The sequence below is a fragment of the Carassius carassius genome, chromosome 41, assembly GCF_963082965.1.
Source record: "Carassius carassius chromosome 41, fCarCar2.1, whole genome shotgun sequence".
Lineage (NCBI taxonomy): Eukaryota > Metazoa > Chordata > Actinopteri > Cypriniformes > Cyprinidae > Carassius > Carassius carassius.
This window is the reverse complement of record NC_081795.1, coordinates 8,123,638-8,147,266: the sequence shown is the minus strand read 5'-3', so window position 1 is coordinate 8,147,266 and position 23,629 is coordinate 8,123,638. Positions and strand designations below refer to the sequence as shown.

The 23,629-nt window shown below is 38.6% G+C and overlaps 2 protein-coding genes across 10 annotated transcripts in view; both read right to left on the bottom strand.

Moving 5' to 3' along the window:
• Positions 1–451: 451 nt before the first annotated feature.
• Positions 452–17,263, bottom strand: LOC132123560 (A-kinase anchor protein 1, mitochondrial-like). Of its 2 annotated transcripts, none has more exons than XM_059534259.1 (11): positions 17,121–17,263; positions 10,356–11,908; positions 3,019–3,152; positions 2,749–2,875; positions 2,547–2,674; positions 2,215–2,392; positions 1,965–2,115; positions 1,733–1,800; positions 1,574–1,647; positions 1,419–1,484; positions 452–889 (listed from the first exon to the last, which is right to left on the bottom strand). In XM_059534259.1, exons 2-11 carry the CDS (start codon positions 11,881–11,883, stop codon positions 827–829), a joined length of 2,517 nt encoding a protein of 838 aa, XP_059390242.1. In that variant the 5' UTR covers positions 11,884–11,908; positions 17,121–17,263; the 3' UTR covers positions 452–826. The 2 variants fall into 2 exon arrangements, with proteins under 2 accessions (XP_059390242.1, XP_059390243.1); XM_059534260.1 differs by lacking the exon at positions 17,121–17,263 and adding an exon at positions 16,222–16,360.
• A 1,165-nt stretch (positions 17,264–18,428) lies between these two features.
• The window catches only part of LOC132123557 (neurofibromin-like), a 76,870-nt gene continuing 71,669 nt past the window's right edge, over positions 18,429–23,629 (bottom strand). For 3 of the 8 annotated variants that reach the window (XM_059534252.1, XM_059534253.1, XM_059534255.1), the window contains 3 exons: positions 23,125–23,202; positions 22,551–22,604; positions 18,429–21,099 (listed from right to left, as the gene is read on the bottom strand). In XM_059534252.1, coding sequence (XP_059390235.1) covers positions 20,957–21,099; positions 22,551–22,604; positions 23,125–23,202 — 275 coding nt within the window. In that variant the 3' untranslated portion in view covers positions 18,429–20,956. Of the gene's footprint in view, positions 21,100–22,550; positions 22,605–23,058; positions 23,203–23,629 lie in introns of all 8 variants that reach the window. The other 5 variants (XM_059534258.1, XM_059534257.1, XR_009426533.1 and 2 more) reach the window with 4 other exon arrangements.

Sequence of the window (23,629 nt, the reverse complement as noted above, 5' to 3'; positions counted from 1 at the left end):
TAGGGCACAGACATCTCCTGGTTTAAAAGACTGTAATCAGTGAAATAAATGAAGTGACTCTTGGCATCAGGCCTATTGATGCTAAAGGCTGTTGGAGTCCTACAGATCCAGAGTGTGGTGAAGAGGGAAGTCATGAGATGGGCTGCGTATCACCCTCTTAAACCACACTGTGGTACAGACAGACATGGAGATAGATCTGTACCCATATCTACAGGTCAGCTTTCTAAAACCCACCCGACTGGACAGTGAAACACTGGGATGAATCCATGATAGTGTAAATGCAAACATGATGTCTCATGTCCAAAGATTACGTCAGCAGCAACATGGTTGAATCTTAACTGCACCATAGTCCTCTACTGAAATTTTTTTTTTTTTTTATACATATTCGTCATCCATGGCATGATAATCCAGTTGGTTTTTGTGCTGTAAGGAGTCTGATCGGACGGAAAACATGATTAACCTTTATTTAGTTATATTTTAAATTTACAACAGCAAAGAGTCAGGAAAACTTCAGTCCTTATTGGTTGATCGTTCATTGACACTTGACTCGTAGTTTTTTCCTTTCATACAGTATTGATATTTTTTAATGGAAGGGGATAGAAAATAAAAAATAAATGGGAAAAATGCAGGATGGGGAGGACAAAAAAAAACAACAAAAAAAATAAACTCCTGGAGCCAGCGATGCGCACTTCAGGTAGAAGGTGGTGGAGGACACGATGGGGTGAGGAGGACAGAACCTGCAGATATTCATGATGAGTGGTGATGATTAAGGGGCAGGTGGGCCACGAGGTGAGTGAGGAGAGGAGCGCGAGGGAGTTCTGGAAGATCAGAAACTGTCCACCCAAGTGCCATAACCTCGCTCTGCCAAAGTGCGGTTGAGCAGGACCAGCTACAAAAAAAGAACCATGTTATGTAATTCATGCTACTCATTATCAAAGACATGAAAATGAAGCATGACAGATGGCCTCTCAAAATGAGTAAGACTGCACATGGAAAACAGAACTATATTAGCATGCACACCAACACATGAAAAAGACTGCTTTTGTTGCCTGCCACTTTAAATGCTTAAACTCAATAAAAAAAGGACGGATTCCGATTTGCTGTCTAAATTTTTATCAGCTAGAACAAATTCAAAAAAAGTGATTTTAATGATATTGTGCTGTTTTTGTTCTAGTTGTGTGGACTCTGCTATTCCTTTACATTTAGAATGATTTGTAAAACCATACATACTTTCTTTATCGTTAGTTAACATTCATGGTGTGAACATGCTTCAAAATGTCAAAATATTCAGTTCTGAATTAAACATTTCTTAAAATAAAATGCTTGAGAAAAAAAAATTATGTACAGAAAAACTAAAAAAAATTCATAAATATGTCATCCTTTCTTACTAATATATTATTAAACAAATCAAATTTTACCTCCTCTCCCACCATGTTCCACATGTGTACTAAAGGAAGTCCTGTATTATTGTCGTAGTTGGTGACCTATATGACAAAATAGCCCATTAAATTATCTGTTGGCTAGAAACATCAACATAAATGTCATCCATTATTTGAATGATTGAAACGCTCACTTGTGCCAGTAATGGAACTCCTCTCGTCATCTCTTCCAGTGCAGAATTGGCCTCCGCTGAGAACCGATCCTCTCCTAATGAAGACGTCAACAACAGTGAGATCCAGCAGGAGTGAGGTGCTGGACATTTTTACTTCAATTTTAAAAAATAAAGTCAAACCTGGAGGTGGGGCAATGTTGTCCAATAAGACTTCTGTTCCTTGGAACGGTAATGTCACAAAGTCCGACCTGAAAACCAGAGATCAGTGAGTCCACAGCACATATATTTTATATTTTGTATAGATTTTAAAACATTTATCATGAGTGGCATGTTTGCTTTTTCAAAATATAATGAACTTTACAGATCAGTATGGAAACTTTAATGAATACAGATGAATTAAAACAGGAATAACCTGATCTGTCGAAGGGTGTCAATCTTGACTCTGTCATAGCCGCCATAATCAACATATCGGATTTCCACTTCAGCTGAATCTTTGTAGAAAGAGATGACCTGCGCTCGCCACCAGGCTCCATCTACAGCTGGGGCCGCACAAATCACTCCAACTAGAAAAGAGATTTAAAATTGAAAAAATAAAAAATAAAATAAAATAAATTTTTTGCAGAAAGAGGAATGCGTAGAGAGAAAAAGGGGGCTTCTCTTACCTTCAACAGGCGATGGCAAGGGAGGCGTCCCGGGCTGGGAATAGCACAGGAACATCTGTTGGTCCAGACTGCGCAGGGCGTGATACGTAGGGTGAGTGTGCTGCTGGACAAACAGGTGACCGGCTGATACAATGTTCACCACAATCACCTCGACTGTCACCCCATTGGGCAATAAAAGCTGTAACAGACAGATCCAATGAAGCACTATGTTAGAATGCCAAAACTCTTGGGCTCTGGGTTCATGTTTCACAAAAACAGGGTGCATACTGCCTTAATACTGCCTTAGACGCAAGCTGTCTATGTAGTCTGTAGGAGGTAGGGACCAATCTTACCCAGGACGTCATAGGCAGAGAGGGCAGCGTTAGCGGTGGGGGAGGTGGGGCGTACAAGTTGGTCAGGTCCATGTCTTTGAACTTCTTCCCAATCAAGGCCAGCGCCTTATCTACCTGCTGCTGGGTTCCTAAAAAACAACAACATCAATTCAAGAAGGCAGATTACAGAACAGATTGTGGCCTTTCACAGAGACTCACTTACCCTCTATATGGCAGATCTGAAACTCTTGAGTATAAGGCAGGGTTGAAATGTAGATCTTAGCACCGGAGCTTTGCTTCAGAAAGCTCACGTATCTTCCTTGTTTGCCAATTAGCCGTCCCACTAAATGCTGCAAAATAAGAGGACAACCACAGATACCAAAGCAGGTTTTAATGAATTCATAAGAAAGGTAAGAAAGCTAGCACTAGCTAACTTTGATTGATAGCAGCACTACTAAATGTGAAGCAAAATCAGGGGTTTAAGGGAATGTACCTTTGGCACCTCAATCTCCCACACAATAAGCTCAGAGCTCTGTGATTGACAGGTCTGGCTGCCACTCGGCTGGCTGTCTCCCGCCCCCAAGGCTGAACAACTGTCCACTGAATCCATACTATTCACATCTGACCCTGTTGGGGGGAGGAGGTGTCAAAAAAATGGTCAGTTTATAAACATACAAAATTTCATTGACAACAACAAACGTTTGTAAAATTGACTGAAAACATTCAACCACATATTTAAAATAATAATATGGTTTAAGATTAAAATAACCATGTAATAAAATTGTTTTTGTTTTATATAAAATATTCATATACAATCATGGCGTAAAGTTTTGGCAGTGACATCAATTTTGTGTTTTGCTGCTTAAGCTGTTGTGGTGTTCATTCATATGGTTTCTAGATTGTGTAGAGTGATCAAACGCATTTTAAATAATTGCTAAAATCTTCATTGGCCAAAAAAAAATATATATATATATTTTCACAAAAAACTAAACAAATTTCACTGTTTTTTGATCCTGACACAAAACAACCAGCTAACATTAATTGACTAATATCAGCAGCATATGTGAAAGTGTGAATGAGTACTAGTCAGGTTAATCACTAGAATACTAATTAGATTGTAAGAGCAAACTGGCTGCTATAAAAGGAAGGAAGAAGCGCTTCCAATAACTGTGTTCAGTAATGGTTACCTCCAAAGAAACAGGTTCAGCCATCATTGCTTTGCATCAAAATGACCTCACATGCAAGGAAACTGCTACAAAGAATATTCCACCTGAAAGAACCATTAACCGGATCATCAAGAACTTCAATGAGACAGGTTCGACTGCAGTGAAGAAGTCTTCAGGACGTCCCAGAGTGTCCAGCAAGCGCCAGGACCATCTCCTCCTGAGGAGTCAGCTACAAAATCGTATCTCCAGCAGTGCAGAGCTTGCTCAGGAATGGCAGCAGGTTGGTGTGAGAGCATCTGCATGCACAGTGAGGACAAGACTTTTGGGCAATGGCCTGGTGTCAAGAAGGACAGCAAAGAAGCCACTTCTCTCCAAGAAAAATGTCAAGGACAGAAATTCTGCAGCAAGTTCAAGGATTGGACAGCAGAAGACGATTGTCGATTGTTTGGAGAAGAAAATGTGAACGCTACCATGAGTCCTGGGTTGTGCCAACAGTGAAGCATCCTGCGCCCATCCATGTGTGAGGATGCTTTTCAAGTGGGCTCATAATTCTGCCCAAAAACACTGCCATGAATAAAAAATGGTGTCAAAACATCCTGCAAGACTGACTTCTGCCAACGATCCATGAGGAGTTTGGTGATGATCCGTGCATTTTCCAGCATGATGGAGGAGCACCACTTCACAAAGCAAGAGTGATAAAGAAGTGGCTCAAAGATCATACCACTGATATTTTGGACTCCCCAGATCTCAATCCCATAGAGAATCTGTGGTCAGTCTTCAAATGCAAGTGGACAAGCAGAAGCCCACAAATTGTGATCAATTCTGAGAAATAAGAAGGCAAAAATGGATCGCCATCAGTCAGGATTTGGCCCAGAAGCTAATATCCAGCATGCCAGAGCAAATTGCAGAGGATATGAAGAACAAGGGTCAACACTGAAAATTTCTTTTTTTTTTTTGCCAATAAAAGCCTTTAAAACTTATGACATGCTTATTGTTTTTTTAGTATACCATAGAAACGTGAAAAAAAGAATCTACACATTCTGAAGCAGCAAACTTGGCAAAACACAAAATTTGTCACTGCCAAAACTTTTTGGCCTTGACTGTATATACATAAAAAGGTTAAAAAAAAAAAATAAAAAAAAAATTAATTCATTAAAATAAAAAATGTCTGTCAACTGAATAAATAAATATTACCTGCAACTAATCCCGAGATGATCTGCATATGGTAAAAATATTGTATATAGTATTGCATGTATATATATATACACGTAGACAAACACACATAAAAAGATAAAATATAGAAAATATACATATTTAAAAAAAAAAAATCACCTGCAACTAATCCCGAGATGTTCTGGATATCGTTAATATTATAATTATCATAGTTGGGGAAAAAGGGCATCCATTCCACACACCATCACTGCAACTTATATCGATGACTTTCAGAGGGTCTAAACTGAATGTCTTTAACAGCCCTTTCAAACGCAAATGCCTGCTTAGCCAGGTCATCACTGTTTGCCAAGCAACCGTGGGGTAACAATAACAAACAAAACTAATACAGCGGAGAAGAACCATTGACGAACAAAACAACCAGCCTCTTCCCTCTGGATGTGTGGACCATTGTTCTTGACTCATACCATTATAGTAGTCAGCTAATGACAAATTGTTTTTCAGTTTACGGACTCCTTTGCTGCTGCTTGACAGTGTTGACAGGGTCAATAATTGCCCATTTACTTGGTATTAGCCAACAAGAGAGGAAGTGTCAAAGTTCTATTACATTTTCTCCTTTCATTCAAGTGAGGATGGGCTAAGACACTAGCTACAGCCAGTCTCCACACCTTTCTCAAGGCACAATATGGAGATAGCAGCAGCAGATGGTGTGAATCACTTAAAGGGATAGTTCACCCAAAAATGAAAAATTTTTCACCCAAAAATTATGTCATTAATAACTCACCCTCATGTCGTTCCAAACCAGTAAGACCTCCATTTATTTTTGGAACACAGTTTAAGATATTTTAGATTTAGTTCGAGAGCTCTCAGTCCCCCCATTAATACTGTGTGTACGGTATACTGTCCATGTCCAGAAAGGTAAGAAAAACAATCAAAGTAGTCCATGTGACATCAGATTGTCAGTTAGAATTTTTTGAAGCATCGAAAATACATTTTGGTCAAAAAATAGCAAACACTACGACTTTATTCAGCATTGTCTTCTCTTCCGTGTCTGTTGTAAGACAGTTCAAAACAAAGCAGTTTGTCATATCCGGTTCGCGAACGAATCATTCGATGTAACCGGATCTTTTTGAAACAGTTCACCATATATATATATATATATATATATATATATATATATATGTGTGTATATATATGAATATATATATATATATATATATATATATATATATGTGTATATATATGAATATATATATATATATATATATATATATATATATATATGTGTATATATATGAATATATATATATATATATATATATATATATATATATATATGTGTATATATATGAATATATATATATATATATATATATATATATATATATATATATATGAATATATATATATGAATATATATATACACACATATACATACATACACATATACACACACATACATTTACATGTATTCATTTAGCAGACGCTTTTATCCAAAGCGACTTACAGATTAAGACAGTGGAAGCAATCAAAAACAACAAAAAGAGCAATGATATACAAGTGCTATAACAAGTCTCAGTTAGGTTAGCAGTACACCTAGCATGGGATTTTAAATAATATAATATAAAGAAAACAGAGAATAAAAAAATAATGGAGCAAACTAATGTTAGAGGTCTTTACACATACACACACACATACAATTGCATAATTAATGAAAAGAAAATAGAATACAAAAATATTAGAAAGGTAGTTCGATTTTTTTTAAAGAATAGAATTAGAATAGTGAGTGTTAGAGGGTCGAATAAAGATAGAAGAGATGGGTTTTAAGCCGATTCTTGAAGATGGCTAAGGACTCAGCTGCTCGGATTGAGTTAGGCAGGTCATTCCACCAGGAGGGAACATTTAATTTAAAAGTCCGTAAAAGTGACTTTGTGCATCTTTGGGATGGCACAATCAAGCGACGTTCACTTGCAGAACGCAAGCTTCTAGAGGGCACATAAGTCTGAAGTAACAAATTTAGGTAAATAGGTGTAGAGCCAGTGGTAGGTTTGTAGGCAAACATCAATGCCTTGAATTTTAGGCGAGCAGCTACTGGAAGCCAGTGCAAATTGATAAACAGAGGTGTTACGTGTATTTTTTTTGGCTCATTAAAAATTAATCTTGAGTTGTGCAGCATGTTCTGAAAGAAAGGGTTTGATCTTCTTGATGTTGAATAAAGCAAATCTGCAGGATCGGACCATTTTAGCAATGTGGTTTGAGAAAGTCAGCTGATCATCAATCATAACATGGAATAAATTCACTGACGTTCAGTCAAGACGAGCCGAGATGGATCCGCCGAATCGACGATCTCAGGTAACCAGTTTTATTTGTTTTGATGTTAAATATGTCAAATGTATCGTCTTGATTGAACTTCAGTGAACTTATTCCATGTGTTCTATGTGCGGTTCAATATCAACCAATAAGATTCCATGTACGATGTCATGTTTTCATTGGTCAGTCGTTGAAGCCTATTTCTGATTGGTTGTTGCCATTTTGACAGCGTTTATGCCAAGAGCAAAGAGAAAGAAATTGAAGAGAAGAGTACTTGGCCATGCGCAAATGCACTGGACGCAGTCTAAGCACATACACGCTTACAGTAAGCGAAGAGGTGAGATTTGCGATTGCACTGAACACGTTTCAAGTGCAGGCATACCCTTTGGAGCGAGCCCAGAGAAAATTCTTACAAGAGCAAGGTGTATCTGAGAGATTCGCGCTCTGCACATTATATTCTGCGCGCGAGCAGAGAGATTCGCGCTCACGCACATTATATTCCGCGCGCGAGCAGATTCACGCTCGCGCATTATATTAATGTACTTTCGCTCTACAATTATGCGCTCTCGACATTTGACAGGGAAATAACGCCATAGTTAACTTGTTTAATGTGGCTGACACTCCCTCCGAGTTAAAACAAACCAATTTCCCGGAGTAATTCATGTACTCAAACAGTACACTGACTGAACTGCTGTGAAGAGAGAACTGAAGATGAACACCGAGCCGAGCCAGATAATGACTCGTTCATGAGTCAAGAACCGGTTGCATCGGTTTTCGGATCACCAGTAGTTCTTGACAGTTCGATTCAATAAACCGGTTGAAGAAAACGGTTCGCTGGTTCTTTTGCGCTCGACGTAATGGCGTCATTGGCGATGACTGCAAGCCTTCGGTTTACCTGGGCTCATAACATTAGCACAGAATCAGTTCAGAATCAATCACCAAAACAATCAGTTCGGTTCAGACGCTCTGTGTGTCGGTTTGCTTCACGCTGAATCACACATGCGCAGTATCATCAGCTCCTCGGTTCTCGAATCGGACACGTCTGACAGAAATGGTTCTTGACTCGTGAACGAGTCATTATCTGGCTCGGCTCGGTGTTCATCTTCAGTTCTCTCTTCACAGCGGTTCAGTCAGTGTACTGTTTGAGTACATGAATTACTCCGGGATATTGGTTTGTTTGAACTCAGAGGAAGTGTCAGCCACATTAAAAAAAAAAGTTAACAGCTGAAGTCATTTGCGGTTTAATGCGTACTGGAGACGCGAACCGTTTAAAACGATTCAGTTCGATTTGGTGAACTGTTTCAAAAAGATCCGGTTACATCGAATGATTCGTTCGCGAACCAGATATGACAAACTGCTTTGTTTTGAACTCTCTCACACAACAGACACGGAAGAGAAGACAATGCTGAATAAAGTCGTAGTGTTTGCTATTTTTTTACCAAAATGTATTTTCGATGCTTCAAAAATTCTAACTGACCCTCTGATGTCACATGGACTACTTTGATGATGTTTTTCTTACCTTTCTGGATATGGACAGTATACTGTACACGCAGCTTCAATGGAGGGACTAAGAGCTCTCGGACTAAATCTAAAATTTCTTAAACTGTGTTCCAAAAATAAACGGATGTCTTACGGGTTTGGAACAACATGAGGGTAAGTTATTAATGACATAATTTTGCAAATTGGGCGAACTAACCCTTTAAGGCCCTTTCATACTGCCATTCCAGCAAATACATGGGTAAAGTGTTCCGGCAATTGTTCCCGGGTCGCTAGATTTTGCACTTTCACACTGCCAGTGATTACCCGGGATATGTGCGTGCTTTCACACACACAACCCGTAAAGATCTCGTAACGACACGTGACATCAGGGCGTGACGTGTAATGTACGAGTCGAAAATGTTAGGCATGTTATACTTTCACTGAAGCAAGCGAACGATCTCGGCATCAGCGCGGAAAGTGAGGAACAAACTGATCTCTGCTTCATTACAGTTTGCACATATTTTTCGTCGCGAACGTTGATCTTCCTTCAAAACAGCCGGTAAAAGAGTCGCGCGATAACGTGCGTCATCACTTTGACACGGCATTAGATCTGGCTTTTGTTCACACAGCGCTCATCCCGGGTTGAACCCGGCAATGTTACTAGGTACCTGACCCGGGTTCAATGCCGGAATCAACCCCGGGATGTGTTTGCTTTCACACAGAAGGCGACTCGGCAATGTTCCGGCAATATGCCGGGTCCGACGTGCAGTGTGAAAGGGGCTCTACACACCCCACACGGGTGCTTCCTATTATCAGATCAACAGAGTAATACTCAGACTGTCTCAAATACTGTAAATGGTCAGTGCGCAAGTATCACCATGTTCTTGTGAAAACACCTGCTGACTAACTAATAACAGACTTACAACTGGCCGTTTCCAACACCTGCTCTTAAGCAGGAGAGTTTAAAAAGCAAGATGTCTCTGATATCCATGTAAGGAAGTTGCTGTAGTAGGGAGTGGTAAAAACAGCAGTGCACATGCGGTTGTGCTCATGTAACATACGCTGTTTGGGAATTTGAGTATCTGAGGATTCCAAAGAGTCTATTCACAGTTTGAGAGGTACCCTTGACTCAAGCTTTTCTGTACTACTACATCGTGCAAAATGTCAAATAGAGGACTGACACTGGTTGGATTTAAACATAAGAACAAAGCGAACTGAAAACAGCATGTATTTTATTAAACAAAGCCAGTCTTTTAGCCCTTCATTTTGGAGGAAAACTTTAGCAGAAATGTCCTTTATGCTAGCAACAAGCAAACATTTGGCACAATGCAACATGTTAACTACATGGGGGGGGGGGGGTTCAATTCATTTGAAGAGCGCAATACTGAAAGACGCTCTGAAACCATTGATATTCACAGATCACACTATAATGAAAATACCATCATCCTTTAATCTGACTCATGTCATTCTAAACCTGTTTGATTGTATTTCTCCTGCGAAACACAAAACACATGATACTCGGCTGGGATCGTGTAGTGCTCTCTGAAACTGCATTAAGGCTGCAATTTGGAGTATATTTTTAGGGTTCCACAGAAGAAAGGGAAATTGGTTATGAATGACCTCAGAGTGAAAAAAATACCATTTTCATTGTTACTTGATCTATGCTTTAAACTCTAGTGTTAAATTCTTAAGAACTGTAACTCACCTCCTGATTGGTCAGTTTCTACCTCAATAGCAGCACCATTCCTAAAGCCTGTTCCATTCAACTGTGCTGCCTCACAAACCGTAGCCACGTTTTCCGCGGTAAGTGGGGACTCCTGAGGGGCAATTACAGCAAGACTCTCCTGCAGTCCATCTCCTTGACTATCCGAGGCCCTGCAAGTCCCTGAAATTTGAATGAGGTCCTCTTTACTTTCAGACACATTCGAGGACAACCATGTGCTATGGAGATCCTCGCTGCTGATGCCATCCTCAGACTGGCATGTGCTACATCCTGAGTCTTCCACTAGAGCTTCCTCTGCCTGCAGCTTGGCCAGAACCGGCATGGACTCCAACTTTTCCCCAAACAACACAGTCAATGAGCCTCTTTCCTTCTCTGGGATTTTCCAGAGCGAAGGCACCAGACAACCGTTGACGATGTCTTCTGCTATCTGCACCGCCTGCGACTCGCTGCTTTTCACACTCTCTGGAGGTACATACGACTCCACTTCCTTACCATTTACAGCTAGCGTGCTGGTGTCGGCCGCTTCAGAGCCCTTGCTGTACCGGGACTCACAGCTGCTGACTGCCATGACCTCCTGCGTGGCTGCCGAGATGACCTCAGTGATCAGCCCTGCCGCAAGACGCTGGAGCTCCTGTATGTCTGGACTGGTCTCGGCTGGCAAGCCCAGGTCTCCGTTTTCATGGTGCTGAGCCTCGTTGGAGTTTTCTGAAAGGGGTGTGCTGGTGGAGTTGGGGAAAGAGGTCAGAGTCAGTGGTGTTTTCGGGCTGCAGGTGTCCAGCAAGACAGCCTCGCCCTCCGTTGATGATGTAGTGGAGGCCAGCTCATCTTTTAAAATGTCAGTCGACAACTTCTGATTGCAAGTTGGTGACGAGGTTTCAGCGGCCACCTCTCCCTCAGGTTCAGGTCGCACTGCTTTGGCTAGCTCTGCAGGATGCTGCTTACTTAGTGGTTGGTTTTCGACCTGCTTCTTGACTAAACCAGTGCTCACTAAATCTGGCGGTAACTGGCTTGAGAGTTTGCTGCCAATGGCAGCCTCTGGTTCTTTTTGATGAGTGCTCTCGTCCACTGTTTTTGTTGGAGTTGAAGATGACACAGGGGTTGTTGCGCCTGGGTGGATCTGTAGGGGGTCTGATTTTGCACCGCTCTGAGGAGAGCTTAGTTTTCCACAGGCCAAAACAACTGGAGGGGTGCCGAGAGCCTCTCCCACAGTGGCTTTTAGCACTGGCGTGTGAATCTCTGCTATAACTTCCTGCTCAACAGGTCTGTTCTCTTTGGCCTTGACTCTGTCTCGGCTGGTTCTGCGGTGTGTGCTGCTGGCCGTAGGGCAGCTCTTGTCGACCATCCCATTGCTGCCCTCACCAGAGGAGGTTCGCAAGCCCATTACCGACCCCTCCTCACTTTCGTGGCTGGTGATTCGCTCTTTCTTGCGGGAGATGTACCACCACCAGCCTATGAGCGCCAGCACTCCAGGAAGCGTATACGAAACAAAAGACCGGAACCTCAGTGGCATCTCCTCTGGACCCTAGCAGCTATACCTGCAGATCAACACAATGAACAATAAGACAAATCATGTCAAAGCAAAACAAAAGGAAATTATGGTGACATGTTGCACTATAAAGGACAGACAATAAACCTGACATAGACATAATGCTCAACCATTCGGTCTTGTAAACATTACACACACACACACACACACACACACACACACATATATATATATATATATATATATATATATATATATATATATATACATATACATATATACATATATATATACATATATATACATATATACATATACATATATACATACATATATATATACATATATACATACATACATACATATATATATATACCCAACCACTACGGAGTTAAAGATGAATTTGGCATATTTGTAATACTATAACCCATTCTAGTGTAATTTTTATTTCCTGAAAACTGACCAAATTTACAAACCATCATACATATTTTGTAATAACAATCGAATTACTGTGCATTATCCCACTAACAACACGGCTACATTTTATAAAATAATAAATGGCCATAAAATATTGAGGAGAGTTGATTTTTTTAAAAGAGACGAGAGTGATATAAGAGACTTGAATCTTGTACAGCATTTTAGCTGGAAATTAGTTGAAAACATATTGGACCACAGATAGGTCAATCAAAGTATTCCAGAGTGCAGTATTATAATAGGTTTTTATATCTGGTTTAAGATGAGTTGCCTTTGGGAAGTAAAAGAATGGGTGACTCCTCTTGGGATGATACTCAGCTATATATCTCAACGAGACCAGATGAAACTTCCCAATTATCTAAGCTAACAGAGTGTGTTAAAAATGTAAAAGATTGGATGACAAATAATTTTCTCCAATTAAATTCGGATAAGACAGAGATATTAATTATTGGACCAAAAAACAACACACAGAATCTTGTAGATTACAATCTGCAGCTAGACGGATGTACTGTTACTTCCTCTACAGTCAGAAATCTGGGTGTTATATTGGACAGCAATTTGTCTTTTGAAAATCATATTTCCAATGTTACAAAAACTGCATTATTCCATCTTAGAAACATTGCCAAGCTACGAAACATGTTATCTGTTTCTGATGCAGAAAAGCTAGTTCATGCATTCATGACCTCTAGACTGGACTATTGTAATGCACTTCTAGGTGGTTGTCCTGCTTCGTCAATAAACAAGCTACAGGTAGTCCAAAATGCAGCAGCTAGAGTCCTTACGAGGTCAAGAAAATATGATCATATTACCCCAATTTTACAGTCTCTGCACTGGCTACCTATTAAGTTCTGTATCAGTTACAAATTATCATTACTTACCTATAAGGCCCTAAATGGTTTAGCTCCTGCATACCTAACTAGCCTTCTACCACGCTACAACCCATCACGCACCCTAAGGTCACAAAACGCTGGACTTTTGGTAGTTCCTAGGATAGCAAAGTCCACTAAAGGATGTAGAGCTTTTTCACATTTGGCTCCCAAACTCTGGAATAGCCTTCCTGATAATGTTCGGGGTTCAGGCACACTCTTTCTGTTTAAATCTAGATTAAAAACGCATCTCTTTCGCCAAGCATTCAAATAATGTATCTCTTAAATTGTGAGTGTAGTTGCATCTGCATTTTTATTCTTTAGCTTGGGTTAAACTAATTTTACTTTGTTGGATCAGCAGCTATGCTAATGATGTCTCTATTTTGTTTCTTTTGCCACGGGATGTAGGATTTACACAAGCTCCAGTCTGGATCCAGAACACCTGAGAAGAGATGATGCTGACCCTCAGAGGACCCCAGATGATCCTAACCTTGAATCAACAAACAGAACTAACAATTATTTCTACATGTGTGACTGCATCATATAATTACTATTAATTAATAATATTGATAGTTCATCGTCTAGCTGACTACGTCTTGTATAATTATTATTATTTTTATTTTTTTCTAAAATCCTGTCAAACGTGCACAAACTACTAGCTACTACTAAATATTGTAGAAACATAATTTTCTGTAAAGTTGCTTTGTAACGATTTGTATTGTAAAAAGCGCTATACAAATAAACTTGAATTTAATTGAATTGGGAAATTACACAATGGTCAACATCCATTCCTTTGTCTTGCTCACAAGTCTGTGTTACATCTAGAAAACAACTAAACCATGGTTACATAGGATGCATGGGAACTAAAACATCTTCCATTGAATTATTATGATGACTACATAGTATGTAATAAAAAAAATAACCAGCATCATTCAAAGACAAAGACTAAATAATAGAAGCAGTAAATCAAAACTTCTGAATCCCTACCAAAAAATAAAAGAAATGACATAACATATTGCTTTGTTTGCTGTTTTGGTATGGCTCCTTTACAGTGAGAGAGGGGAGAGTTCTGGGCAGCCATGCAGAAACTTCAGGGACAATATCACATGGCTGACATTCAACCTCAAAGGGTGCTGAGAGCTACGTGCAGTGTCTACCTCACTGCTATTGGCCGGAGGGGGCATCCTTTCAGAGTTAAAAAAAAAAGGACATTCATGTGTGCATTTCCACCATGGGGACAGCATATCCCAGTCTCCAGAGGAACACCACATCATACACAAAGCCCTCCCATTCACTCCTGTACATAGTAACCAAAGAAAGTTTCCATTTCTCTTCAGCTTCCAGACAGCATTTCAGAAGACAGCCTGCTTACCGCTTCTCTGACTGTCAATAAATAGTGACTACTTGAGCACATAGCATATGGAATGACAAATAAAATGCGAGAAAAAAAACAAAGTTGGATTTTAATGTGGGAATCTTTTTGAAATACGCTAATAATTCAGTATCAAAATATAGTTGAGTACAAAGCTATAAACATGTCTTGAACATTGGGTTGATCAATATTTTTAAAGGATTTTAAGCAAAATAACTAATTAATTGTAATCAATCTGTATTTAAAACTTTTTTCACTTTTACTTTTTCACTTTCACTTTTAATTGTGTACCCAAATTTCTTGTCTCATCACATTCAGTTATGAATTACATCTCACAAATTAAAGCCTATATTTTCAATTTAATATAGCAAAACATTTAAGAAGTTTGTTTCAATGGATATTACTGTCAGTCGTTAAATATTTCTATTGTAAAACAGTTGTCATATTAAATCATTAGTCTTTCATCTTTAAAACAAAAGCATCATGTTAGGCTTTTGTGAACAGTAAATCCCACCTTGTCTGATTTTATTGGCCATCTCAATCATTTTGACACTGAGCACTGATAGACTTCTGAGAATATAAGTAGGTTTTTTTAACAAAGCTATAGCTTTTAAAAGTTTTGTCATCTTAGACAACAGATGAGCAGCAGGAAGAATCTAAAAAAATGTGGCAATTTCTAATTATAGGAACCAAAATCTGGCACCAAAATATCCAGTCCCTACCAAGCAATTTCTTTATTTCAGACATTAGTGGCTTTTAATTGTCTCAACTGAAAGAAATAGTAGTGCTAGCAATGGAAAGTTGTTCACACAACAATGCAATGGTCATAATATTAATACTACACTGTCTGTTAACTCTATCAGTCTCGAGGGCACGTTTCAAGCAGCCATGTTCACAGAATGTAGTCACATGCCGTAGTTTCTGCATAGTAAAGTCCTGTGTTCACCTTCAGGCCTAGGTTAAATAAACGCTCGCCGAGTTAACGCTCGCTGTCATATCATGGCCTGAGCGCGTGCGCGAGCGGACCATTGAAAAAGAACCGAGCGCGTGCTGCACGGTGGCCGTTCGACCTTGGGGAGGTGTAGAGATAACGGAGAGGGCACCGGAGCCAGTCATTCGCGCAACACGTTACATACGAACCCATTGGTCGCAAGTAAGCGGCTTACTAGTGCTACTGCATTCAGAATAAAAAAGCGAACCCGTGAACTCTCCAGCGTGTCAGGAGATGGTTACGCGCACCGGCTGCAGCTGGAGAACTACACCGGAGAGCCCCGAAAGTGACATGATCGTTTTAGCACACTGGCACTGCGGCCGAAGTAAATGATATAACAACGACGTATTCGTGCACGAGACAAAACAGACACCTTGCAACCATATATCTGCGAGGTTGCATTGCATGCTGCGCGTGTTAGCAGTTAAGCTAACTGTTCATTGCTGCTGTAAGGACTAATAAGCGAAATGAGAGAAATATGAGCATAAGCTTCCACAGTTTATGATAGAAATGAAACAACACACAAAACCGAAGTGATTAAACAGAGAAAAACCATCATAACCAGTTAAAGAGGTGATATTGACCTACAGTGCGCGTGGTAGGCCGCTGAATGAATTGCAACCCCACGCAGCTATTCAGTATGAAGTAACGGTACTGACTGCTTCAAGTGTCTCGACTTTAACCGATTTCACCGGGGTAACCCTCCACCAAGTCCTTCTCCCTCACAGCGGCCCTGAATTATCCATGAGTTCACAGAGAGCGCGAGTCCATGTGTAATTCAGCTGAATGAATGACGGTGTGAGGTGACTTCAACGCGCAAAGAACAAAGAGCATATGTTCCCCCGTCATACTCCAAAATGACTGCACAAGTTATCAAATTATAATAGCTCCAAGTAACATTATAAATTGGGCCTGAAAATATGGAAACGACAGATCCCTAGTGGAAAATCCAGATTATAATGGTTTATACCTGGTCCAAGTTGCTCATTAGCTGGTAGGACCTGCAAAAAAAATCCCCTAGCAGCTGGTCATACCATCTTAAAATGGTCAAGATAGTTCTTGGAATGTGCAACCTGGCCAACCAGCTATTGATAAGCTTAAAACTACGTTAGCTACTATGTACCAAAACATGAGAATAGAAGTTGAAGGTGGTCAAGATGATTTTTGCAACATGGTATCTAGTCTATCAGCTAATAATGATTCATTTCCCTTACAGTTGCTTAATTTGACGACAATAATTAATGTGCAAGACCTATTTTCCATCCTCCGTTGAACTCAGATTCGGCGACAGACACTGTTAGTCGCTGTAGCTAAAGCGATTTGGGCGCTCTGGACCGCGGATAGCGCAATGTCAAACGTACGCTGTCGCACCAGTGAAGGTGGAAATCATTACTGAAGATAAAATGGTTGCATATGAGATGGTTAAAATTGCAGCTTGGATGTTACGCAAAGGCCGATATTAGGACTAATGAGAGGCGGCTAAAACGGGCTCCATCTCTGCGCTATTTAAGCTTCACCTATCAACAGGTAAAAACCCGAACACACGGCTTGTACTCACTGTGTTTACGCGTCCCTCGCACCGCCACCGTATATTAATGTTACGTGTTCAAAGCCCAGCACAATCCCAACGTGCCCCCCCCCCTCTTCGTGTGTGTATATGTGTCTCTTGTCTCTCCTCCCCACGTGTTGACCGTCCTAACGCACACTCCAAAAACAGAGAGCCATCAGCTGATCAAATCTCGCGATAAGTTCGCTCACAGTTTTAATGTACGGAATCATCGCGAGGTCACAGTGGTTTCGGACTCCACGAGGCTGCTGAGGACCATACGCTGAAGACATTATGGAGTCGTTTCTTTATAACGTAGAGGGAATAATAAATTAATATGACAGAAAGACTCGACATTAATTCAAGAAATTGTAGCTCAAAATATGGTTTCAGTTAAAGTAAAAAAAAAAGAGCAGGATTATTTGATGTTATTGACATTGCAGTTTGGTGCTAAACTTTGAACTTTGCACCTGGAAATGATAAAGACTGTTAAAAAAAACACTGGAGGTTGGCCACATTTAAAAAAAATCACAGTAATGTTCTATTTGTTACCCGTCAAGCAGTACGATACGCAATAATTTATCCAAAACGATTTTAAACATTATTTAAACCTTTTTATTTTTGTATAATTGTACATGCAGTTCTTATGACCTCGTATTAATTCAGACTATATGGAACATTTAAGTAAACCTATTAAAAAATGGTTAAAAACTGGCTGAAATGCTGAACTACACAGTATTTATTTTAAAATATATTACTATAAAATATAAAAGCATATAAATATGTAAAATGTGTGTCTCCTTAATGCATATGTGAGTCAATATGGATTATTTAGCTTGCAAAATGACACTTTCCCAATTCATAGTTAACAGATTCCAAAGTCAAAGATTTGGGTCTTCTCAAAGGTGGATTTTGAACCTCAGAAGTATCTTTTTTGGTATTTGATTTACTTATTTGGTGAACAAAGTTGCTTTTAACAAAGAGGTTGCAGTAGCGTTGTACTTTTGTTCTTTCATATATTCAGGATGAACAGAAACATTACAAAACCAATCCATGACGAATCAGAGATTGTGGAAATGTAATCACTTTAAATGGAGTTGTTATAGTTGATGAGATTTCAAGTATCTCCCATCATCTAGATTTCATTACATTGCCCTTAAAGTGAGTTTATAGTCAAGTTTTTGACAACTCAGATGTTTCTGAGATGATAAACATCTGATAAAGGTATCTTTTTGCTATTTGAACACATTTCTTTTTCATTTAATAAAACCTAGACAAAACGCTATAGTAAAAATTTATTTCACATGTTAGACAGCATGGTAACAGAGGGAAACTTTTATTACGAACACTGGTATAATTAAATTGCCATGTTATACATGTACAGCAACTAACCGCTTTACAAAAAAGCAAGTAATACAATATCACATATATTTACACTTGTATTTATATACCTTCCAATTTTACACAAACATATTTACAGGTGACAGATACATTGTTTACAGAGGACCAATGCAATTAAAAATGTAGCATATGCATCAGACAAACACACATCTTGAATAATATAAAATAAACCACCTTTTTAGTCTGTTTATGATGAGTACATAAGACCGTTTAATTACATACGCAATTTAAAAGGCTTAGGGGCATGTCATGTGTCCTATTCGCCATCACGGCAGTCAAGACTGTGCCTTCTTTATTGTCTTAAAGTGTTGACATATGAGATTAGGTCAGTTCTAGATTGGTAGTAGCAATGCAACAACATAGAAAATTCAAGAAAAAGGAGTTATATTCTGGTTATTCAGAGTAATGGATAAAAAAAAAAATCTTACACTTCAAACACACGATTGGGTCATATGTTCCTTCATATTTTCCATTTATATGAAAAACTGTAAATTTGACATGGACTGATGGAAATTGGCCATTACGACAAGTAATTTCAAGTCTCATTTTTGATCATAAATCATTGTCATCAGAAATTTGCTGTTGGGACGATATTTCACTGTAAATACTTAGTGCCCCAAAATAACCACAAGTCAGCATTAAAAGTACATTTTGGATCTGCTGGATAGTATGTTGTAAAACCAACGGAAATGTTAAATAAATCTACAAATGAAGTGGAAGAATGACATTGATTTGGTCCCAATTTTAAGTGTGAAACATCGGGTACTCGCGTATTTCTATGCAATCTCTTCAGAAACACAAAATTACAATTATGCATAAATATACCATCCTCAAACATTTGGCAGGTACCCTTCTTTAGTAATACAATTTCCCTTTAATAAGCATTTAAAGAAAGCAAACGCATCATGTACTGTGAGTCTGTTACTAAGTACACTACCGTTTTCTCCTCGTAGATTTGCAGAACTAAGTAAAAAAAAATAATGCAGATAACATTGCACACAAAAATCGCCCACTTAAATTTTGACGGCCATTGTAAATTTAATACACTGAAGCCCTGCTAATGGCATGTTAATTCAAACTTAAATGGCACAATTGTGGTTATTTTTGCAATTCACTGGTTAAGCGGCGAGTGAGAAAACTATTCAATTAAACGCCAAAAACATGGTTACAAAGTTAGTGAGAACTGTATGGAAGAAATAATTATTTAAGGCATACAACATAGACAAGACAGACATAAAAATATACAAAATGGAGTTCACAACAGTTTCCCCTCACAATATTGCAAACTTGTCTTTGGTGCAATGTTACTATGTCAGCTTGTGGCGGGACTGGGATTCCTGTTCCCTATGTGAGCTTTTAGTGGGACGGGAACAGAGGAAGGTAAAAGGTATGCACAGATACTTCCTGAACACACACTTTAAACATGTGCAACTTGTATACACACATAGTGTTTAATGAAACAAATAAAAAAACATATTTCACCACAGTGAGACAATGCTAAAATGTGAATATTAATGCCAAATTGTCGTGTTTGATTTGTGCATTTTTGGACAAAAAAAAAAAAAAACGACATAAGGATGCATACTCATCCGCCGCTCCTCTAGTTTTTTTTCGACGACTGATGATAACGATCCCAAGGCAAACCTTCATGTGATCTCCATTTACAGAATAAATATTTAGATGCTGCAATATGATATTCTCGTATTTGATGGTCACATGGTACTGTTTACACCGTAGCGACCAATGGACAATATGGTAAATGTTAAAGCCTCAACACGTTTTCATAATTAGTACCTGTTTTCCCTTCCTTAGCCAGGTCTTGCCTATTTTACAAACTATACACAGCTGAAAACCCTGACAAAGGCACACAATGGATAAAATAAGAACCCAAAACATGAGATTGTTATTATCGTCAATAGTATAGTACACAGATAATCTTGGATCGCGATCCGGATTTCAAGCCTGTGGATATCAGGACAGGACAGGTCGTACACGTCCATCCCGTAGCGGGTCCGGGACTAAATGGAAAAAGGCCAGATGCCAGAGCAGGATAATGATCCTAAGAGTCTCCACAGGGTTGGTCATCTGTTTGCTGTAGTGGCTGATCAGATCAGTTTCTCATTCATGTGTTTCTTTCAGACGTCGATAAGGACATAGTCTCAAGTTTGTGCAAAACGAAGAGTGGACGCCTTGACTGGACAGATTTAGCATTTCAGTGTGGTCAGTCCCAAGACATTTTCGATATTGAGTGCAACCCGGAGTTTTCAGTGCATTCTCCCGAAGTAGTTCACTTAGGCAAGTGTGTGGCAAGCTTCAACTGGTATTAAAAACCAAACACTTAAGCGGTTCTTCAATGCAGGAACCTTGTTAACTGGACGACGGAAAGCAAACAGGATTCGTGGAGAAGAACGGTGGCCACGGAGTAGGTAGAAATGCTTCAAGTCTTCTCAGACGATCTTTTTGATGCTCGGCCGTTTGAAGCTGCCTGCACTGCGCTGCTTCTGTACCTGGCTGGCTGACCCGTGTCGCGCTCGCCCACCGGTAGAGAGACTCGAGGTTGGAGAAATCTCAACGTTCTCCTTGTCAATGCCTGCAGGAGAGAGAGGTTATGTAACACCACCGGCAAATGTTGCATATTTCTTACTTAAAACCTGAAATTCAAGAAATTACCTTCCTGGTAATGTTTTAATCTTAATTTAGATTTAGCAAATGTAAAAAATATTTTCAAACATTAATTAAAGCATTTGGTTAGGCTTCACAAACGGATGCTTTGACATGGAGTCTGGCTGTAAATGCACTTATTGAACAGTAGGTGTCTCAGTGCACTACATTATAACAAAGGAGAAAGTGTCATGCAAGGATCCTGTGAACAGTCATAATGAGAGACATAAGTGTGCTTTTAAAATGTGCTTGTTGTTCTTGTGTAAATTATTAGAAGGTATATATCAGCATCCTTCTCCTATGTTTAAACTTCCTAGCTATAATAAACAGAAGAAAAATAACTATAAATGGCTTTTTTTACACTCGGTTTAACACTGGGTTTATGTCTTTTAGAAGATTTCACACTAAATTTTTAAGGCAATGCTGCTTTAGACTTTGAGGTTATGATGCATTTAGCTGTGTGATAAATCTAAACTGTGGTGCCAAAATATACAACAAAGAAAAAAGAGGTTCTGTGATAAAATATCAAGTTTTTTCAACAGACAATCATAAACTGCCTTAGTATGTATCAAGCAATTGAAAAATTTAGAAATACTAATTACATTATATATGCATTATTACAAATTATTAATTACATTTATATATAAAAATACACATTTAAAAGTATAAATATATAAACACAATAAATCTCTAAATATCTACATAAGTATAAAACAATTTTTTTTATCATACAAATATAAATATTTTTACCATATTAATATTTTTATCATACAAAAATAACAAATATAAATATAATTGTGTAAACACTTGCTGGGTAGTAACCAATTACATGTAATATTAATAAGTACTAGTAATTAGATTATATTACATTTTAAAATTCATAAATAGACGACAATTACTTTTTTATTAATAACATTATTACATATTATTCATAACATTATTACATATTATTCACATGGTCACATGACATGTAGGTAATATTTCATATTTTTATTAAGTGTTTTATTTTGATTGTTGCCATTTTTTTGTTTAAATATTGTAATTTATTTTAACATTCTCATGATTTAATTTATTAGCTTTTCATTAATCTATACATACCACAGTTTTGGAAACTTTGATGTAATGTTTAATGCATATTTTTTATAACAATAAATGGAATATATTCTTTCTCTCTGTATTTTTAAATCAACACGGTACAACTGACAAACAAGTTTGGTCAAAGGTAATCTAAAAGTAATCAGGCCCTTGTGATCTCTCTTCACACTTCCTGTTAGAGCAGCTCCTCATGATTTGATCTGACAGTAGCATCTACTACTGACACCAGCAGCAGATTTACAACTCAAACACTCAACAACTGCTATTTGGGAGGTCGATGAGTACCTGGGAGGACGAGGTGAGGAGGGAATACAGCTGACTTAGAGCAAGGCAGACAGGCTTCACACAGAGAGAGTAGAAAAGAAAAGAAAAGAAAAAAAAAAGACATGAGTGACACATTCACAACTCAGAAGAGGACAGGAAAGACAGATGAATGAAAAAAACAGGAAATCAAAATAAAAATGGCAGCTTACAGATATATATATATATATATAAAACTGCGTTTTACTCTAAATGACCAACAAAAGTAGAGTTCTGCTGAACACTGAAGCTAAGCGGTAATTGATATTAGCTCAAAATGCAGATTAAACTGATATCCAAAGGAGAAATTAGTGAGAAGGAATGTGATTTAGACATTTACTTAAGTGCTTGCTGGATCATCTAATGACTTCTGCTACCTATATATGCATATAGAATTTTTTTAATGGCCAATTTAAACTAAATATTATAACACTGCCACCACTCAAAAAAATAAATAAAATAAAGACAAGAAATAGACACTTAAATAAGTTACCACAGTTCGCAAACTATAGAACTGGACATTAGTTGCCCAACACTGCTCTATAGTTTAGGTTTGTACCAGCTGTTTTCGGTGGCACCTCCTCTGTGGTTCGTGGATGGGAGAGAGTTGGGGACCGTCTATAAACTATAGGGCCCTCTGAACCGACAGCACATTCCCAATGAAAAGGAGACAGAATGCAGTGAGGTTAATGAAGATACAAACGCAAAGCAAAGGTGTCAAATGCACACACAACCACAGTCAAAGCCATGTACGGTCTAGTCTAAATCTCGAAGCGAAGCCCAAGAAACTGTAAACTGGTGACACTTTTAGAGGTCTTGAGATATGAAAGCAGACAGAAAAGTGAGAACCACAAATGCAGCTCATTTCCAAACAGAGCTGTCACGGTGTTATTTTTTCTTGTTAGGGTATTTCGCAATGACATTATATGTGTTAGCATTATCATCACTCACGTAATCACATTACGTGAGCAAGTGTGAGTAGTTTGAGAAAAATACGACGTGTGAAGTTATGCGAGTGACTAATAACTCATTTGTGTCTAAATGTGTGTGTGTGTATAATGCAG